The sequence below is a fragment of the Mastigoproctus giganteus genome, chromosome 4, assembly GCF_048544385.1.
Source record: "Mastigoproctus giganteus isolate SK-2022 chromosome 4, ASM4854438v1, whole genome shotgun sequence".
Taxonomy (NCBI): Eukaryota; Metazoa; Arthropoda; class Arachnida; order Uropygi; family Thelyphonidae; genus Mastigoproctus; species Mastigoproctus giganteus.
The window spans coordinates 35949575-35972623 of record NC_143578.1 but is presented as its reverse complement, the minus strand read 5'-3'; the positions used below and the strand labels follow the sequence as shown (position 1 = coordinate 35972623).

The following is a 23049-nucleotide window of genomic DNA, read 5'->3' as shown; positions in this document are numbered from 1 at the left end:
GGCTACACAGTCCAACTTTTATCTAATTAGTGCTTAGTATAGGTTTAGTAAGGAATATCTGTCTGCTCCCAATGCTGTTGATTAAAAGATTCTGAGCACGTTCAGGTGTTTTGTACACCTTTTACTTAGCTCCCTGATGTGCTCCACGAATGCGAGTTTCTTATCTAAGATTAGTCCAAGAAATTTTGCTTTTGGCTGCGTTGGTATATTCTGGCCTTCTAATTTTAATTCAGGGCCAGAATGGAGATTTCTTTTGTGTATTGTTTTTTTGTGTTGACAGTCTGAAACCGTTATCTAGTACCCACTTACTTATATTTTTGATTGAGCATTGAAACTACATCTTGATAATTCTCATGTTCTGTGACTGACTAGAGATACTAAAGTCATCGATATGAAGTGCACGTGAAACTGAAGGAGGGAGTTGATTTGTGATCGAATTAATCTTTATGACAAATAAAGTGGCACTCAAGACTGAGCCCTGTGGGATGCCTTCTTCTTGCGTTCAATTTTGGATGTTAAATTTTGGAGGAAGAAGTTTGTATTTTGACTTGGAAGGTTCTGTTCATTAGGAATTTCTGGATAAACATAGGAAGATTGCCTCTGAGTCCAGCATGGTGCATATCTCTTAGGATCCCATATCTCCAAGTGGTATCGTAAGCTTTATCAATATCAAAAAATACTATAACCATATGTTGTGATCTGATAAATTCATTTCTGATATTGGCTTCTATCCTAATTAGGCAGTCTAGTGTAGACCTGTAATATCTAAAACCACATTGTATGTTTGTGTAGATGTTATTTTCATATAAGTACCATATCAATCTCTTATTTATCATTTTTTCTAGTAATTTTCCTGAACAACTGGTGAGGGCTATTGGTAGATAGTTGCATGGATTTGTTAAGTCTTCGTCAGATTTAGGGAAAGCTAGTACTATTGAGGCCTTCGTAGCTGAGTGGTCAGGAGCTGGAGTGCAGTAGCACACGCTCTTTGAGTAGACCGGGGTGCAAGACCCTGACTGCTAAATACGGCCGATTTGCCAACCAGCACTGGACCAGCGTGGCAGATTATGGTCCATTTTTCCTCAGCATGAATTGTTGAGGAGGCTTCCATCCTGCAGTGGGTTGATAATGGGCTGCAGTTTACTTTTTTTTTTTTTTTTTTTTTTAGTACTATTGAATGGCACCATGTGTTTGGAAATACATTTTCTTGGAATATTCTGTTATACAGCTTCAATAAATTTTCTAATTCAGTCTTGTTAAGGAGTTAAGGATCATGTCATAATATATGGGCCTGGCTGTGGACAAAACTTCATTCAGTTCATTTATTGTGAACTGAATGAAATTCATTTATTATTTTGTCCTTGGCTGTGGACAAAACTTCATTCAGTTCATTTATTGTGAATGGCTGATTGTAGGGATCATTATCTTTTGATTTAAATTTAATCTTATGCTTTCTGCTTTTTCTTTTTGGATCAGAAATTCTGGATGGTATGAAGCTTTTGCTGATACTTTTGCAAAGGTCTCACCTAATGTATTTGTAATAATGGTAGGTTCAGTCAAACTAATTCCATCACAGACCAGTACTGGTGATGGCCAATTTCTATATTTACCTGTCATTTTTCTCATTTTATTCCAGACTATATATGCCTTTTTTGTTTTGTTTATTGTAGATGTGAATTTGATCCATGTTGCTCTTCAACTCTGTTTCCTAGTTATTCACGCTATAGTTCGCATTCTTTTGTACTGAATCAGATTATCTGTGGTGGGGTATCTGCAAAATCGGTTCCATGCCCTATTTTGTTGTTTTCTTGTTTCAGTGCAATCACTGTTCCACCATGTTTTCAGACGGTTTGGGAACCTTGATGAAGACTTCCTCCTAAATGCTTCCTAATTAGCTTTTTCTATTTTCCAGCAAGGAGTACTGCTGGTATGTTTTTGGATATTCACTTACCAGTGTGGAAATTACTGGATAATGATTACTTCCCAATTAAATGCTGTATAAAGTGTAGGAGTACATATGTTAAGGTCTATAGGCTGTGATGGTCCGAGTTGAAAATTGGAAGTGTGGTTACCCCTGTTAAGAAGTAAGAGGTTGTTATTATCCAGCAGTTGTTCAATGATGTTTCCTCTTCTGTTGTAGTCTGAGCATCCCCACAAAGGGTTATGTCCATTCATATCTCCCATTAGACAGATTGGGGGAGGTAGTTGTTGTAGTAATGCATCTAGGTCTTCATAAGAGACATCTTCTCCTGGCGGAATGTATAATGAACATATGGTTAATAGGGATTCTGCTATTGTACGAATTGCTACCGCCTCTAATCGGCTATTTATATGCACCTGTTGTGTTGGTATTCTGTCATTTACTAATATAGCAACTCCTCCATGTATTATGCCTTGAGTTATTCAGTCTCTTCTGTACATTGAATAGTTCCTGATATTCAGGTAACTTGTTTAAAATATGTTTCCTGGAGACAAATATAGATTGGTGTGTACTTGGTGATCAGATACTGTACGTCATCAAAATTAGTGCGTAATCCTTGACAGTTCCACTGAATAATTTTATCCGTTATTTATATTTGCTCAGCCCCTTGAGCTGTTTTCATTGGGTGGTTGTCTTTTGTTTTTCTGTCCTTACTCTATCTCTTTTGAGAAATACTGGTTTTCTTGTATCCATATCTTCTTCAGCTTGGATTTCCAACACTTCATCATTTAACTTTCCTGTTTTCTCAAATTCCATAAATTTGGAGGTAGGCTCTTGATTACGTGGTCCTTCATTACTCTTACACTGTTGCAAGGTTAGAGAATCTGTGGGGATTGAGATGGGTGTGTTTACTGTTTTCTCGTGTTTATCTTGTTGTTTTTCTTGGAGTAAGTGTTTGACTTGTGGAGAAAAAGATTCATTTGGAGGAACTGAGATTTCAGTTTGGCATTCCACTGATTTAAATTTAGTTGCTATTTGTGCATACGTTGATCTACTGGTTATAGTTGGCTGGACCATTTTTCTTGCTTCTTTGGTATGTAATATTGTGGTCTGTTTTGTATTATATTTCTTTTTTCCATCTTTCACATGATCTGGAGTAGGCAGGATGTTCTCCTTTATAATTTGGGGTTGAGCTGGGCAGTCATCAATCTGATGTTCTTTGGATCCACATTTAGCACATGTCCATATTTTTAACATTTGAAACAGCACAAGGGATTTGGGATACAGGTAGATCTCAACTTTATGAGTTAATTCGTTCCTAGTGTGCGCTCGTAAAGCGAAAACTCGTAAAGCGGGAATTTATTTCCCATAGACATAAGGTTAAAAATAGGGGTTACGTTCTCAACAACGAAATTAGTTAGCTAATTAGTTTATGTTTAAATGATTGATTTATCGAAAGAAATGAAAACGTAGCTGGAAAATCAAGCAAATTATAATAATAAATTATTTACGACTTACAAATGTTAAAGAATGTTTATTCTTCATCATCAACTAAATGCACACTCGTTGATCACTCATTATTGGCTTGGCACTCGTTGGTTTGTTGCACAAAAAGTCATCTTCTTCAGAAATGTTTTAAGAGGCATTTGTTTCTAAGATAATCTTCTCTTTTAATTATAAATTTCACGATTGCATGCATAAGCATTTTTTAACGGCACACACAATTGCAACTAACATGATTCGCGTTGAGTAACAAGTTTCCGAAACAAGAGAAGATTCTGAAAATTTATTTATGTTTTTATATGATTGAAGATTTCAGTAAAGGGAAATTGGGGCTAGTTCCAATAAATGCTGCCCTTTTTTTTAAGAATTAAAGAAATTAAATGAATTAGGAAAGAACACTAGTTGCAAGAAAATGAATATTAATATATTTATTCATTTATTTATTTAATTAATTAGAACAAAGTGTGGATTAGGTGCTATTGCAATTAATAAAATGAATTGTGAGAAAAACTGCCAAGATTACAGAGATGACTATTAGTAACAGCTTACGATTTAAAGGTCTAGTTACATCAAATTCTGAATAGTTTATTTGAATTTTTTGAGAAACAAAAACTAGAAATTGTAATTGGCATCCATTTCTCTGACAATTCAAATAAACTAGGTGGCATTTGGCATAATTATGAGGCCTTTAAATCATTTGAGCAGTTACTAATGGTAGTTTCTGTAATCCTGACAGTCTTTCCTCAGAAATCATTTTATTAAAAAAGTTTAATGTGTTGCGTTTATTACCTTTTTAGGACGCTGACTGATGCAAGGTTAAGCAACTAATTGTGAAGTATTTCACAATATAAGATGTTATAGTAATGATACTGTATTGCAAACTTTGTTTGGCCTCTTCATGAATTTACTGTGTATTAAAATGTTTCCTTTGAGCAATAGCCAACACACATTAGTAAATTCCTACAATTAGAGGCTTATAAAGTCCATAAATGCATCATGTTAAATTCACACACCTTTTGGCCTCTCTCATATTGTGAAAATATTTCACTTCTAGGCTGTCTACTCCTAAACTCATGCCTAAGAACCCACTGAAGAGGGAACAGTGCCATCTGGGTGGTGCAACTGAATTTATTGCATATTAAAATGATGCCTTTGAGCACTACTCATGATTCCATCTATGCCATTCCAAAGTTCCATTTTTGTTGAATAATGTACCAGATCAGCTAATCTAGATGAGTTATAAGATAATGTGAAATTTGCATTCTTGCCTCCAAATGTCATGTCACTGACCAACCAATGGACCAAGGAGTCATTTCTAATTTTAAGGCACTACCTTCAGTATACATTCGAGAAGCTTCTAGCAGCCATGGGCCAGAATGATAAATCAACAATGAGAGTTTTGGAAAGAATACTATATCACAATTGCTATCAAAAAATAGCAGATTTGTGAGTATAAAGCTGAAATGCATGAGGGTACTAAGCATAAAATATGGCCAGTTAAGTATTGTCTTTGAAGGTACAGAGGAAACCAAGAGATAAACAGTTGCCCTCATACAGAGAACACAATAACCAACAAAGACTATATGAAAGTGGATCAACAAGTGCTTATGCCATGGACATCTCCCATTTAAATTCCTAAGCAAAAACTTTATACTTTCACAAATGAGTTCTCAGAACCACAGAACTGAGAGGGAAACTTTCCTGAAAGTGTATGGAGTAAATTTCCAATGGAAGTGGGCTCTGTGGAGTAGTTTTGTGGAATTCCAGTTTTGTAAAAGCAAATAATCGTACATAAAACTTTTTAAATATTAATCTGTTCTTATTTTGACTAGTCCTCTGTGACAGACTAGTTGGCATTATACATCATACCTACCTGTCTACCTACATCACTACCTGTCTAGATCTGATTCCTATCAATGACTGAAGGAATTTCTAGAAGTCCTCTTCATTCAAGGCTGTAGCTAGGTAATTTCAGGTGGAGGGCATAGGGTATGAGTTATTCTAGATTTTTCAGCCTGCACAATGTGCAAATCAGCCTGTAAATACACTTCAATGCTATTTTCTTACTGCCAACTGTTGTAAACTGTGTGTGTGTGTGTGTGTGTGTGTGTGTGTGTGTGTGTGTGTGTGTGTGTGTGTGTGTGTGTGTGTGTGTGTGTGTGTGTGTGTGTGTGTGTGTGTGTGTGTGTGCGTGCGCGTGTGTGTGTGTGTGTGGGCGCATGCGTGCGCGTACAATTATTTGGAAACGCGGATAAGATACGGCAGCAGCTATTTGAAGATTTCTAGACAATTTGTACATAAATGGGCACATTATCTGAAACAGCCTTAAAACATATATACAGGTGAAACCCATTATAACGCAATGCTTGGGGTTCAAAGAATCACATTAGAAAATTCTAGCAATTTTTTGGCATTCAAACTTCATACATACTATCAATTTTGCACGATAATTGCAATACTACATCTAAGAAAAATCACGCAAAGAATAATAATGGAATATGCAATTGAGTTGTTTCAATCTTCTATTGATGCAAAAATATCAATATCAATTTATTGATGCAAAAATTCGTGGTTAAATATACATAAACATGATAAACACTTATTTTGTCACAAAAACAAATCAATATTCACAAGAACTGCTTTTCCATGTGGTTGTATTGATTGTTACGTTTGTGTTTTGAAATTAACGAACGGTTGAAAATTCGGAAGAAAAAGGAAAACATAATGCACTCCATGTTCTTTCAACTACTAAGTAGACATTAGTGAACAAACTTTTGCACATTTTAGTCATTATTTTCAAGTCTTTCATTTTTAAAAAAAAACTGTATCAAGGGTTGACTGTTTCATTGCATCTCTTTGTTTCTTTTTAACAATTTCAATAAGCCACTTTAACTGTAAAATTGAAAGGGAATCTACCTTTTCTGTTTCAAGAAATTTAAGTCCAGTTTGCAAACCAACAAGTGCCTCTGCAATCTTAGGTGGTGACTCTGGCTCCTCATCTTCATTGTCTTCGGTTGCATCTGGATCATGACTTTTGCCAGTAATGTTTTCGGTTATTTCCAAGTCAGTCATGTGCTCATATGAAAGACAGTTGTAATCCCCATCTACCCAACATTCTATTGTGGCCCCTCTTTCTCTATCAATGAACTGTGCCAGTACTTGCTCGACACTGGCCACATCATCTTCTGTCAGGCCTTCATGAGTGTAGCTTTCCAAGAACTGGTCAACAGCAGCGACATCTTCCTCTATAAAGCACTCAGTCATTCTCTTTATCACTGTCACTGGCTACTTGGGAGTTATCCAGGAAAACTTCCTTTTAGTTCAGTTTCTTTAAAAATAAGGTGACAGAATCCTCACTAGTGATTATTCACTGTATTAGAATCTGCAGAAGTTCATGATATAATCCCTTGATCCAGAGGCTGTATCTTTGATGTGGTGTTTTTCAGTAAGTAGCTCACTGGGATTTTATCATCTCTGGTGGACCCAGGGACTAACATCTCTCAGAAAAAATTTAAAGACAGCTTGCAAAAATTATCAACGTACTAAAAGAGGTAATAGATCTCAGATGGAGAATGAGCGTCTTGAGGAACTGTATAAAATGGCAAGGAGAGAATACTTTAATAGTATCTACAGGGAAAAGCGTTCAGCTTGGGATAGGTTAGTGGAATCCAAGCTTAAAGATCACCCTTGGGATTTACCCTATAAATTGGTCTGTGAGAAAATACATGCAGGCGAAACTTTTTCGTCTATTGTAACTTCGGCTAATGTCGAAACACTTACTTGGTCCGAGTCTATTGGCGCATTATAGCCTTAGATGCTAATGCGCCAATAAAATCCAAACCAACCAACCAAAATCCGAGTCTATCAGTGCTCTGCTTGATGGAATTGTTCAACAAGATGTTACGGTCCCTGAAAGTAATGAGACAAACATTTAACCTATGTGGGCAACGGTTATGAGAATCCAATCTCACAACTTGAAATTGAGAATGCAATAAACACAACGAAAGATGAAAAATGTCCTGGAGTTGACCTACTTGAAGTTACGGTGTTGAAAAGGGTTTGGAAGGTCTGCCCTAAATTCATAATAAATTTACTAAATACTTTTTTAAATGAGGGGGTGTCCAAAACCTTGGAAACTGGCAAATCTGAAACTGCCATTAAATAATTCTGGCAAGCTGCTAAATGCACCTACTTCATATAGGCCAATCACCCTTCTGCCGATTCTCAGCAAGGTTATGGAGAAATTAATTGTAATAAGGTTTCGAAATTATTATTTGGCTAAGGAATTAAATGCAAAAACGCAATTTGGTTTTACAAAAGGAATGTCCACAATAGATGCAATTAAAAAGATCATGGATTCAGTTTCTTCTTCACAGTCTAAATATATCCTCGGCCTCTTCGTGGACTTCAAAGGGGCCTTTGACACCCTTTGGTGGCAAAGTGTCCTGGCAAGGTTCTGGGAGAACGGGGTCTCTGTTCCTATTTACTGGCTTATTTCAAGTTACTTTAGTGATAGATTTGTTTCTGTTACTTCAGGTTATTGTTCTGTGACCAGACCTATCACTAGGGGCAGCCCTCAGGGATCCATTGTCGGCCCTGTTTGCTGGAACTTGGTCCTTGATGGGTAGCTCTCTGTGGTCTGGGATAAAGTTCTAAAAATTGCTTACGCCGATGATCTTGTTATGTTAATTTTTGGAGAATCAAGCCCAGAATTAGAAAACAGAGCTAATGATATATTAGATGACTTAAATTGTTGGTGTTTAACACATAAATTAAAAATTTCAATCCCTAAAACTAATCAGATGTTATAAAGGCTACTTAAATTTAAATCGACCCCCCAATATTAAGCTTAATATTGGTGAAGCAATTAAAATTACTTGTACTTATAAATATTTGCGAATTATGTTTTATGACCGCTTTAATTTTGTTAATCATACTAAATATGTATTACATAAGATCAAAGTGTTGACAGGTAAAATTTTGAGAATCACCAAAAATGTCTAGGGCCTTAAGCCTGCTACTCTCAAATTGTATTATACTTGTTTATTTTTACCAATAATTTGTTATGCTGCTGGTACCTGGGGCTCCAGAGTGAATCATTGTTTTAGAAAGTACCTTTTGCAGGCACAGCGCTTTTTATTTTGGCTGTATCTAGGGCCTACAGAATGATTTCAACCGTGGCTCTGCAGGTTCTCTGTTGTAGGATACCAGTACTGTATGAGGTAATTTTTCAATACCTGCAGTATCATCATAGGAAACATCTACCGGCTGGTGTGGGGAATTACTTTCTGAATCTCGATTTACCGGAAAAAGATTATATTGCTAGGCTTCGGAGTGAATTTTTAAGGTTGTTATTTGGTTTTTTTAAGAGCATTAGCAACTAAGGCCATATTGCTCCGGGAATATGCGGAGGTAATTCCCTGACCTTTCCACATCCTCCGTATTTGGTAGTCACAGGCTCAAACCCCAGTCTAATCAAGAAGTGTGTGCTACGCACTGCTGCTCCTGCCCACCTGGCTACGGAGGCGCCGAATTTTTAAGGGATTGGCAACAAGACTGGAGTGAATCAGAGCTGGGTAGAATTACAAATAAATTCATTCCTCGTGTCTCGGAATATAATAAACAGATGAACTGGTTTAATCCTGGTCTTAATGTTACGTTTTTGTTGAGAGGACACAGGAACCTTAACAGCAAGTTATTCTCTTATGGTTTGGGCAACTCTCCTCTCTGTCATTGCAGTGCTCCTGAGATTGTGGAGCATCTGTTATTTGACTGCAACATATATTTGGATATTAGATGTGAGCTTCAAATCCTAACTGGGATATTTGATTCATTCAATTGGACTCAGTTCTTACAGAACAAGGATAATTTTATGACTTTATCTGAATATGCAGATAAGCTTTTTACCGAAGAAAATCTATAATGAATAGAGATATACCTTGAAGTGACTAACATGATTGTGGTGTATTACTTTATTAGTATGTATTTGGATTCTAAGATTTATAGAAGACAATGATTGGATATAAGCTGGTTGTTTCATGAATGGAACATTGTTCATAGTTTGTAAATAATCTTTGGACCAAAATTAAGGGTCCATGTTTCTGATCAGATTAATGATTCTGGTATAGATTGGAAAGAACTTGGAAAGATTATTAAATGTATTTTTGCTGTATTACAAAACGTTAAACTATAGTCCTAGTATTATTAGGACTGAATCAGACAGATGATTGGTTTTATTGTTTTTGAAAGTGATATGTTATTGAGTATTAAGTTTATTTAACTTGGATTGAACTGCTGATACTTAGTTATTCTTTATGAGACTTGGTTTGTACATGGTTGGATTTCTCTTCCATGTATGCGACGTTGGCTCACAGAAGTATTGTGGGAACTCATGATTGGTTTGTCCAAGCTATAGATATGGCAGTTGTGGATGAGACAAGATCCTTAGGTCTTTGTATCTAGCTTACTGTGAGTAATAGATGTTTTTTCTGTTTTGGTCTTGAGTTGATTGTAAGGACCAAACTTAGGTTCTTACAATCGACTCTGTTTGTCTTTATTGTTGTTTTGTTGGGCAGTATGTGAAACTTGACAATTTAGGCATGAAAAGGATATATGCTATATGTTTATGTTCTAATTTAGGTGTGTATTGGTTAACTTACTTGATAGGGTTAATGAAAGTGTATCCTCTCAAATGGATGGAGTTTACATGCTAAAGCTGATTTCATCATTATTGCTTTGTTGTAGAATATTAGAGTTTCTTTACTGTTTTATTATGAGTGTTCTGATTTCTTTGTATAAGTGCAGGAGTGAATGCACCCCTCTTACAAGGGTTAAATTAAATTAATAATTAATCTCCATAAGTGATTGTAGTTTTGATAACCAAATTTGGTATTTATTTATTGGTGTAAATAGTGATTTGTCTATTCTTCTCTAGTTGAGAGAATTGTTAAATTGTTGGCTTTGTAAATAATGCATATAATGTGTTTTACTTTTATTTGGCTGTGTGGCCTCGCCGAACTCTGTAAGCTTTGTCCACTAGTATCTTTTAATCTTTAATCTCTTGCTGACTTCCTCTTCTGGGGATGCGGGATGCTTATCTCTTTCATCTCCTTGCTTTCCTTTTCTTTCCCATCCATACTATTACCCCTACTTCTCATGCTATGTTCCTTCCTTTTCATTATTTATTGGGATAACAAGCTTTCTTGTTATCCCACTAAGAGTCTTTACCTGTTTGTGGTCCCTGGCATGCCTCCACGTGGCATGGGATGGGAGTCGGGGCAGCAGACCAGGTGTTCACTGCTCTCTGGCTGCAAAGTTGCCAGCACTCGACATTCAACATAACACACACAAACACTTATTCACACTTGCCGGCTTTGGCAAATTTGCTTTTCAGACACTACTGCGGTACATAGGGGAAACCCTGGAGACCACCACAAAAAACAAGAATACCTTCAATCTATGCTTATTAGGTTATCGGCAGGAGTTTGGGTAAGGCATTTATCCAGTAGCAAGAGAGCTTGGTATCTAGCCCTTGTTGCCATAAATGTTTAGGTACATCAGGTACAAATTGCTTATGAAACCAGTTTTCAAAAATGCTAGAAGTCATCCATGCAATTTTGCTAAAGTCTTTTTTTTTTTTTTTTTTTTGTTAGTTGTTGGTGCATTGGCTTTTGTGGTCCTAATGCACCTCACAAAGTTTTTGCATTTTACTCTGATCCAAGCCCGAGGCGGGATTTGAACCCGCAACCGTTGGGTTGCCAGGCAGGCAGGCACTTTACCCACCTGGCTAGCCCGATCTGCAAAGCTAACGGCATAGAGGCCATGTTCACATGATGAAAGCACTGTGGTGATTTAAACTTTCCTACACAGAGTGGTTCAGTTTGTGATTTCCTGTTTGGTTTACACAGAAGAGTATGATCACTCTGTCTTTCATTTGCTTGAAGCCTTGTGTTCTTTGAGCACTGCTCTTACAAGCCAGAGTGGAATTGGGTAACATTTTATAACAAAGTCTGGTCTCATCATAGTTATATACCTGTTCTGCAGTATAGCCACCATCTTCAATTATTTTCTGAAGCTGGGTAAGGTAAGAGCATGCAGCTTCATCATCGGCTTATGAAAGTATCTCACCTGATATAGCCATGGAATAACCGTTTTGGTTATTCCATGGGTTCCATGGCATTTTAATGGGTTTCAGCTGTGCATATATATAGGACGACCACCAGGTGGCCTGTAGTACAAGTTGATGGTAAATTGTGCTCTCTAAAGTATGAAGTTAATTGATGGGGATATGAAGATCTAAAAAAATCATAAATTATAAATTGCTATAAAGAAATTGATGTGGAGAAGAAAATGAAAGCTGTTCATCTGATTCTAGAAAGCTTTTTAAAAGAAAAGCCATAACAAAATAAATTTTTCTTAACTAATACTCATCGATTTTATGTTTTTCTTTTATGTACAGTTTATATATCTATTTTTTTAGTGTTTAAAAATAGAGTATGTACTTTCATCTAAGTATGATATTATTTGTTCTTCAGTTCTTGTTTATACTTCGGCATGACCACCAGGTCAGTAGAGTTTACAATAAATCAATCAATGCAAATGGTAATCATATTTAGCAGTCACAGGCTTGAACCCCAGTCCGCTCAAAGAGCATGTGCTACTGCATTCGTGCTCCTGACCACTCGGTTACGTCAAAACCGTTCACAGCTAAAAGAACATACAATGCATATAAGATGTTTGGATGAGTAGTACAAGGGTCTGTCTTTCCAACATTTTACAATGGAAATTAATAGTTACTGAGACACCTGATATGTGTCTCAATTTGTTACATTTCAAGAAACCTAACTACAACACAAATCAAGATATAGGTGTACCAAAAAAAATGGTTGGAAGTAGCTGCTAATAACCTCCCCCCCCCCATATTACCAAAATATAGAATTCAAAAGCAAGAAATATTGCTAGCTGCTGGATTACCGATAAACTAACCTACAATTCAATCATATAGGAAAGTACCATTCATTAATTCATTCCTTCATATTTAAAAAACCCATATAATGTTCTCTCAATTAACTATTTATACTTCATTAAAAAATATACAAACTTTTAAAAAGTTCAAATTTTATTCACAACTGACATTAAAACAATCGTACCTTTCTAAGGCAAAATTCATATCAAAAGTCATCATTGTTCCAGTATCTACTAAGAATATGTACAACATTCTGAATCTTTTTTGCTGTCACTGAAAGACTACTATAGTTCAACTAAAATAAAAAAAAAATAAATAAATAATAAATAAATAAATAAAAAAAATGAGGAAATGCTATAAGGTTGATTTCAATCAGGATACATCATGCTAAATTAATTAGTTTGCAATAAACAAAATATTACACATCACAATAAATTAATATCCAATAAGACAAATCAAAATTATTATATTTTCTGTTTTTATATACACAAAATTATAGTCATATGTTAATAAATTAATCTATATCTCAGTCATATGTCAATACATGAATCTGTAGCACAAGCAGAGAAACTGGTATAAAGTTAACCAAGCAAGGACAATAATTTTAACAAACCAGAGTGGGATTTTGAATATGCAGGATCTAGTCCGTATCCTTCTACTATATTTGTTTTTTTTTCAGACAATCTTTGGACTCTATTTCGGTGTTCTATTATATGTCTGTCTTTTAAACCCTTGTCTTTCAGTTATAGAAGGGTTCCCCATAAAGTTATACGGGAACCTCAGAACAGATAGTAGGCTATCGGAAAAGGGGGGGGGGGGAAAGATAACCTCATATCTGAAGATAGTTGAAATTAACACAGGAAAGAAAAAGGGATTACCTGCACCAGATACTAAAAGATATGGAAAAAATAGCAGAATATTTTAAAAATGAAGTAAATTGTTGAACAGGACAGGGCAAACCAAATAGATTAGGGATGGTGAACCAATGGCATGTGCAAGAAAATATACAGGCATGTAGATACCCATAAATACAGGGTTGTTAAAATTAAAGTATCCCTATGTAGAGGGCTCTGGAGCAAGTTCTAAGGCTTGTACTGAAGAGAAATTTGGACAACAGGTACAATAAAGAATGCGATTGCCATTTATTGAAAAATAAAAATTAGCTACAAAATTTGTCACTATATGGTACTGTGGCAATACAAATCACTTGAACAGTGCTACAATTGTTCAATGGGTCTTTCATTTTGGTCAGCAACAGTTTCCATTCAAAGAACAGCATTTTCTACGGCAGAACGTAATTATGTCAACTGGAATAGCCAGCACATGACGTCTAATGCTGTCCTTCAGATCTGCCAAAGTTTGACATCCTTCCCGATACACCTGGTTCTTCAAAAAACCCCACAATCAGAAGTCGCAAGGGGTGAGATCTGGTGATCAGGGTGGCCAAGATGTCTGGAAACAATGGCTGATGACCCATTCATCTGTAAAGTGTTGCCTTAGCAATCTTTGGACACAGCGGTAGATGTGGGGTGGCGCACCATCTTGCATGAATATGGTATTCTGAAGGCACCCACATTGTTGCAGCTCTGCTATTGCGAAATTTGCCAACATTTCATAATCTCGCTGTCCAGTGACAGAACAGGTGCGGGATTCAGTCGGTGTTACCTGTTCAAAAAAATATGGCCCAATTATGAATGTGACCATAAATCCACACCACTGCCACTTTTGGAGAATGCAGCGGGACCTCTTGGATAACTTGAGGGTTTTCTGTTGCCCAAATGCGTATTCACTTGTCATTTAAGCAGAAGTGGGCTTCATCACTCCAAAGGATGTTCCATGGCCAAGTGATATTCACTGTCATTTGCGCCAGAAACTGAAGTGCATATGTGAAACGAATATCTGCATCATCATGCTTTAGCTGCTGTAGCATGTGCATCTTGTAAGGATAGTACCGCAACACCTGACGCATTACTAGCCTTACAGTGGAATATGGCATGTCCACTTCATCAGAAACAGCTGGCACACTTGCGCTACCACATGGAGATTGACTTGATAAATCCACGACAGCCATGGCCACATTTTCAACACAAGAGGAGTCCACTCGTTTTCGACCTCTACCTGGTTGAACACCAAGATGTTCTGTCGTTTCAAATTTCACAATCATTTTGTGGACAGCACAAACAGTCATAGGTCCACACCTTATGTGCTTCTGATGCTGGAATTCTCTGATAGCCACAGCTGCATTGTTGCTGTTCTGATAGTACAGCTTCACTAATTGTGCCTTTTCCTGCAATTGGCATTGCTGCTGTGGTGCAGGCAAACATCTACTGTACGATTTTGAAGAGACTACTTTGCTTTTATACAATACAGTAGAGCTGAGTAGTGGCGCTGTGGCAATAACTTACGATTATGCAAATAACATAAGTTATTTGAATAATTGAAACTAAGATAGTTATGCACCATACAGTGACAAATTTTGTAACTAATTTGTTTTTTCCAATAAATGGCGAGTGCATTCTTTATTGTACTACCTGTTGTCCAAATTTCTCTTCAGTACGAGTCTTAGAACTCGCTCCAGTGCATTCTTTATTGTACTACCTGTTGTCCAAATTTCTCTTCAGTACGAGTCTTAGAACTCGCTCCAGAGTCCTCTACATAGGGATACTTTAATTTTAACAACACTGTAGTTCACATTATAAAAATGTTTGTTTTTTTTATTTAAAGACAATCAGCCACAACATCTAGCAGCAAAAACCATAAATGCAATTTCTGTTTCCATTCTGTTTTATAATAATAAATTTTAATCGGTCATTCCTTTCAGGCATGTGAAAATTTTTATATTTATGTTTCAGCTTACTTTTGGTATGCAAGGTGGAAAAGGTTCACCATTGCCAATATAGACAAAACAGTACACCCTCAGTTAGGAAAAGAAGAAAGACTACAGATAGGAATTTTTATGCAACAAGAAACAGCTAAAGCAATTAAAAAATTACAAAATGGGAAAGCTTCTGGATTTCATGTAATATATTAGCCAAAATGCTGAAAGGAGTCAAAAGATTCTATCACATATTACTCATTTAGTAAATATAATCTGAGAAGAGGAACAAATAGTGAAAGATTGGAATAAAAGAATAATAATAAAATTATATAAAAAGGAGACTACACAATAACTGGAGAGGAATTATGCTCCTATCAATACAGAGCAAAATATTATAGATACTAATATTAAACAGAATTCATACAAAGATAGAAAATATACTATGTAAACAACAATGAGGTTTTCAAAAAGAAAGTTCATGCTCAGAATAAATTTATATTTTAAGAAATATAATAGAACAATGTGAAGAATGGCAATTGCCTATTCAGCTAGGATTTAATGATTTAAAAATTTTAAAAATGCCTTTGAACAGCATATACAAATGATGCAGAATATTTTAAAACAACACAGAATACCAGAAAAAAAACAAAAAAACTCTAATATCAAAACTTTACAGCAGCAGTTAGAGTGGAAAACAGAAATACAGAATGGTTTACATCAACAGAAGTCAAACGATGTAGTACCTGACCATTGCCTTATACAGAGGGACAATCACCTCCTTTTCCCTGCCAGCAAAATTCCTATTTATCATTGACAAAACCCCAATGAAGAGGATCCCTTCATTCCCCTCACCAAACTTGTTGTCCTTCTATGTACATGCTCAAGTAAATCTATATCCTTCCTAAAATGAGACCCCCAGACCTGTACGCAGTACTCAAGGCAGTGCCTGACCATTGCCTTATACAGAGGGACAATCACCTCCTTTTCCCGGCCAGCAAAATTCCTATATATCATTGACAAAACAACATGACCTGCCCTGGCAGCCTGTCTGCATTGCTCAGAAAAATTCATATCTGACTGCAACAATTACTCCCAGATCTTTTTCATTTTCAACCACCTTAAGTGTAGTACCACACAGTTGGTATGTTTCTCTGGGGTTACTTCTACCCATATGCAGTACTTTCATTTGTTAAGGTTAAACTTCAGTTTCCACTTCTCAGCCCATCTGCCCAAATTTTCTAGATCCTGTTGCAGTAGCACACTGCCATTACTGTCATTAACAACCCTGCCAACCTTTGTATCATCTGCAAACTTCGACACTAAGCCTGATATACCTTCATCAATATCATTGATAAATATACAAAACAACAGTGGACCCAACACCGAACATTGTGGAACTCCACTAATAACATTAGTCCACGAAGAGCAGCGTCCATTGATTACACCCTCTGTCTTCTCCCACTCAACCATCCTTTTATCCATTGTAGCAATTTACCCTTAATGCCATTCTGCTCCAATTTGTACAGTAGTCCTTCATGTGCAACAGTGTCAAAAGCTTTCCTGAAATCCAAGTATATGGTATCAAAATTATTTTTTGCATCCAGTTCCTTTGTAACCACATCATAATAACCAATCAAATTTGTCAGACAAGACTTTCCCTTAACAAACCCATGCTGTGTCTGAATTATTGCTGCAGTCTTGTCTAGATGATCCTGCAATGCATCTTTAACCAGTGACTCCATTATTTTACCCGGAACAGAAATTAAACTAACTGGTCTGTAATTACTCGTGTCACCCTTCGATCCCCCTTTGTGAATTGGGGATACATTTGCACATCTCCAAGAGGGGACCTCCTCTGAGTCCAAGGATGCTCTCATAATCATGGCTAAGGGTTTGCTTACTTCCTTTGCCACCTCCTTTAATATAACTGGATAGTTCCATCCACCCCAAGTCCCTTTCTTATGTTTAACTTCAATAATTTCTCCTCCACTTTGCTCTCAGTTATTACAAAATCATTAAGCACCCTGCTACAATTTGATTACCTTCTGGCATTTTCCTTCCTTAATAACTCCTCATGTGTGAATGTAGATGCAAAATACTCATTTAGTTTGTTTGCTATCTGAGCAGGAACATCAACAGTCGAACCATCGATATCAAGTGGACCAATCAGATTCATCCTTTTCCTTTTAGAGTTTATATAAGTAAAGAAATCCTTGCTGTTTTTCTTAGCATCCTTTGCCAAAGATTTCTCATAATCTGCCTTCGCCTGCCTAACCTCCTTTGTGACTTGATTACAGACTAGCTCATATCTGCCATAGGCTTCTGTGTCGCCTGATAATTTATATGCATCCCATGCATTTTTCTTCTCTGTCACAAGTCTCATTAGTTCATTTGATTTTGGCATAACCATTTTGGCCTAAACCTTGAACAATATTTTTTTTGTTGGTATGAAAAATTTAGTAGTTTTCAAGATTAATTCTTTGAATGCTTCTCACTTAGAATTTGCTTTTGGTAACATCATCAGTTGATCCCACTGTACAGAATTTAAAAACTGTCTGAGACCACTGTACTCACCTTTACGGAAGCAACAACCCTTTCCTTTACCTCTGATGATAATTATATCTTTAAGTAAATCCCACATCAGTAAACTGTGATCACTGCCACCTAGTGGTTCCTTTATCTGCAAATTCTTAATACACAAATGATCACTGCTGATAACCAGATCAAGAGTATTACCCTCTCTGGTTGCCTCTCGAACATGCTGCTGCTGCAGAAAACAATCATCCAATAAATCCACAAAAGTCTGACTAGTGTGTGTGACCAATCCACAAGTTCCAGTCAATATCTGGGAAGTTAAAATCCCCCATTATAAGATATTCTGATTTACTAGCCCACTCTATTTCTCTGTACAATTGTTCATTATACTCATTCGAGTCATCAGGCCTATAACACACTCCTACTCTTATTTTTGCTTTCCCAGTGCTTAAATCACACCAAACTGACTCAACAGTGCACTGTTGATCTATATCAACTGGATGCACTTCGTTTGATTTTGTTTTTCTTAATTAACAGCATAACACCTCCTCCCTTCCTATCCTTTCTGTACACATTGTACTCCCCAAATTCCAATTCTGCATTCCTAATATCTGTGTGACACCAAGTCTCTGATATCCCAACAATATCTGCCTTTGATGTCTTAACCAACACTTCAAATTTGTTTACTATACTTCTAGCATTGGTATACATGCACCTATTCTTATTCTTAGTTACCCTAACACCTCCCATATACCCACTTGTTTCACGATGACTGCCATCAGTCCCTGAAACCCACAGCATAGAAGCATATAATAGAAGTAGTGCAAGAATCACCTTCACCTCTGCCTGCAGCTACTTTTAACCTTTTAGTCTGTGAATTCCCCCATGTGGACAGAAAAAAAATAAACAAACAGAGAAATAAAACAGAAGGGGACAATAATACATAATAAACTTCATAAAACAGAAAATATGCAGATAGTTGGGGCATCTCTTAAGAAGACATAAGAATAGCAGTGAATTGGGATCCTAATGGTAGAAGGAAAAAAAGAGAACCTGGCAGAGAATGACCCGAAAGGAGGGCAAATGTGGAAGGAGATAGAAAAAGAGTGATGACAGCTCAGACCCAAGTGACAATTGGTGACAAGGCAGGGGAGGATAAATAACATCTAGTCTCACCCATGTGGCATGCATGTTTGAAGCTATGCACACTGATCAGATTCTGCACAACACCATAAAAATAAGCAATCCACTGTTAATTATCCAACATGTTCAACAGTAATCACAAAGTTATCATTCTTTTTACTATTCAACTGTCAGAGAGTACAAACAGAAACTTAATATAAACTATATGACCACAAATTTTTGGATATCGCTCCACAAATATTGTATACTATGACAAAAAAATCCCCATGCATGCATATCAGCTCAGTCAAACCAATATAAATGTGCTGCTGCTTCAAAAAGGTTCACCAATGCAGCAGCAGTGTGCTAGAAGCCAGTATGGGCTGTAGATTGGAACTTGCAGTCTTTCGACATAGGATAGCTGTTGAATGCCATGTATGCAACTATGACTCATATGAATTTCCCAAAATCCATTGGAGTCGATGTTATTCAAAGATGGGCAATCATAGGTGACATCTGAATGAAAAAAATCTGGAATTTAGGTGGATAGAAAGTATGACCAAGAGGACTGAGGATATCATACTGATCAAAGTTTAATGATCATAATTGGTTCCACAAAAACAATTGTAAAAACAAAATATCATTAATCAAGTGTATGAAATATGATAGGAAAACCATACTTTATAATACAGTACTGTACACTATTTGAACATTTCATATTAGTAAATAAATATTTACCCTTACTGTATTAATGACATGTATTTAAAAATGTAATTGTCAAAAAAATTATCTTATCTAAAAAGATCAATTGCATTAATTTAACACTGTTTTCACATCTTAAATAATTTCTTGTTTCATTTGCAAAGAAATTGATTTCCGCTTTTCTTTTATGCTCACTTTTGGAGTCATGACTATTGACTATTTAGTAAAACTGCAACAAATTCAAATTTACAAAAATATACAAAATAAAGACAAAACAGAGAGAGAAAGAGATGTCTGCACTGAAAAAAATCAGAATACACAAAAAGAGATGGACTCTGGGCACTGATAAATGCAACCATGTGACTTGTGGTCATTAGAGTGCTGTGACTGAAGGAAAATAAACATGTAGACTTTATAGAGTGCTTTGAATACCCAAAAATCTGCATGGCTTGCGAGAGCATTTCTTGATTAAAATTAATATCCAAATGTTACTGTACTAATATCATTAACTGAAACTTTCATTGTTAATCAAATCCATTTCATCCAATGAGAGGTGCATCAAAAACCAAAATTTCATTAACTAAAGACACAATTAATCAAAGGTATTTGGTTTTACCAACTACTTGTGTATGAATATTTTTGGTCACTAAGTATACAGTATGTATACTTAAGTTGATAAAGCTTAAGCACACAGTGTAAGAAATCTGTCATCTATTCTCTTTCAAATGTTGAGTACTGTGCAGTCAACTTAATATGCTTATAAGTTCCCATTTCTCTCTCTTGTTACATTTGGCTTTAGTATTAGTATTAATAGTGGAAAATCATGCAAGAAAGCAAGCTTATACAGCATCACCTAAAAAAAATACCATTTCACCTATCTATCTTCTCCAACAGTTTGGCTAGTTCTTCCTTGAATTTGTTCAAACTATCAACTTCCACAACAGATGGAAGCTTGTTCCAGCAATCAACCACCTGTGGGCTGAAGGCAAACTTCCGCACATCTATTCTGCAACCATCCTTCCACAATTTGAATTTATACCCTCTGATGTGCATAGTCTGAACAGGAAAAATCCCATCAGCATTGAGTTTGCTGAAGCCATTCAAAGCCTTAAAAACCTCAATAAAATCACCTTGTGGGTGGCTAGTCTCCAGATGCTGCAATTTGCAGAACTAGTCTTTCTTGGTCTTGGTAAGAACACCCCTTTGTTCCCCCTCACCAATGTCCTTGCCTTTCCCTGTACTCATTCCAGCAGCTCTATATACTTCCTAAAATGAGGCCTCAGACCTGTATGCATTACTCAAGGTGTGGCCTGACCATTGCTTTAGACCAGTGGTGCGCAAACTATGGGGTGCAACCCCTCTGGGGGTCACAGAAATTTTTAAATAAAATTAGTTTTTGTGTACATGAAAGACAAAAAAACTGTTGTTAAAATTACTTTTTCAATACTATAGGTGTAGACAACTTACTACTCGAACGAAGTCTGAGATACGAATGAACCCTATTGCCACTCTTTATTTTTTTAGGGTGGTTTCACGTGTGATGCAGGTGGCTTTCTTACTTATTGTCCTTGTGGATAATACAGCTTAATTTGCTTGGTGGCTATGGACACACAGAAGTCAGACTAGTGTGACTTTTCAGTATGTATTAATACTTCTCAGTACTACTCAATCGCTGAACCGTAATCCCTCTAGTTCTTAATTTGTGCTTCCTAGAGCAAAAATTTCTGAAATTGCCTAAAGGCCAGAGGTGCAAATATGCTTTGGCAGTAAATATAGCAAGTCTGTTGCACACAAACTTTATCCTGCTTCGTAATTTGGTACTTTCATGTCAACTTGGATGTGTTTTTCATTCTTTTGCTACTATTTATATTATCATTGTTTTTAAGAAGAAAAAAAATATACATTTTTATATATTTTACCATGGACAATTGGGTAATCAGAACAAAACAGCCAAGGAGTGACAACAATACTGTTGCTACAGATACATCAGAAGCTGAAAGGGTAAGAAATGTTATCATGTGAAAATTTGGACACTAATATTATTTCAAGTGTAGTGCAACCACCAATTTCTGGTAGAGAGCCATCATATTCCAAATCAAAAAAGAATGAAAAAGAACATAAAATATCAAGAATTTATGAAGTATGGGTTTACTTACAGTGTTGTTGATGATGAGCAACGTCCTGCATGTGCAATATGTTACAAAAAAACTGCCTAACGAAAGCATGAAACCTATTAAATTAAAAAGACTCTTACATAAGAAATATCCAAAGATAATAAAAAAAATTGAATCCTTGTTCAAAAGACACGCCGACGCCATACAAGGTCTGAAATCTTTCATGAAGAAACACTGCAGTTCCTTGTAAAGCTTTTAGAGCACCGTTGGAAGTTTCATATTTAATAGGAAAAAATTTGAAATCACACGCTATTGCTGAATCCCTTATTCTCCCTGCTACAATAAAAATGATTTCAATTATGCATGGAGAAAAGTACAGCGATGATTTAAATACCATTCCTCTATCCAGAGATACAGTTATCACGAACAACATAAAATTCAATTTATTAAATCAATTGAAAGTCCAATTTTTGCAATACAGTTAGATGAATTCACAAATATTTAAAACCTTGCTCAACTTATTGTATATGTCAGATACCGCTACGAGGGCAATATTTTTCAAAGCTTTGGAAGGAAGAACAATGGGCAAGATTTTTGATATTATAAATATTTTCTTTCAAACAAATATTGTCTAAAGTGGAACAACTGCTATGTGATTTGTACTGATGATGCAGCTACATTAACAGAATAAAATAAAGGTTAAAAGGCAAAGTAAAGGAAATTGCTCCAAATATAGTTTTGAATCATTGCGTTATACAGTACAAGGGAAGCATTAGTAGCAGAGGAAATGCAAACTGATTTACACAAAGTTTTGAAAGATGCAATAAGTGTGATCAACTTTATTAAAAAGTAGAAGCTTAAATAGCAGACTTTTCACAATGCTTTGTAATGAAATGGGATGAAACACCTCTTTTATATACAAAGGTGGTTGTCCAGTGATAAAGTGTTGTGACGTCTTTTTGACCTTAAACAGTTTTGTTTTTATCTATTGGATAAAAATCAGAACCTTGCTCAATTGTTTACAAATCAAAAATGGCTAGAAAAACTTAGTTCCCTTTGTGATATATTTGAAAAACTTAATGATTTAAATTTAAAGTCTTCAAGGACAGAACAAATATATTAATATTCAGTGATAAAATAGAAACTTTCAAAGGGAAGCTTAATCTTTGGAAAACTGAATTTGAGTGTAATAATACTGAAATGTTCCCATGCTTTTCTGATTTTGTTATAACATTGACATTTTACAATTTAGGGATATCATTGCCACCCACCTAACTAACAATGCTAATTAAGAATTTTTCCAAATGATTTCATGTATCTCTAGAAAAAAAGTTGTATTGAATTCGCAATCCCTTTGCTTTTGATATTT

At 35.9% G+C, this 23049-nt stretch overlaps 1 protein-coding gene across 3 annotated transcripts in view; it reads right to left on the bottom strand.

Annotated features, from left to right (window-relative positions):
- Atg17 (autophagy-related 17) overlaps positions 1-23049 on the bottom strand; it is a 648565-nt gene that overhangs the window by 605133 nt on the left and 20383 nt on the right. For all 3 annotated transcript variants that reach the window (XM_090372636.1, XM_090372635.1, XM_090372637.1), the window contains exon 2: positions 12574-12684. In XM_090372636.1, coding sequence (XP_090228762.1) covers positions 12574-12641 — 68 coding nt within the window. In that variant the 5' untranslated portion in view covers positions 12642-12684. The remainder of the gene's footprint in view (positions 1-12573; positions 12685-23049) is intronic.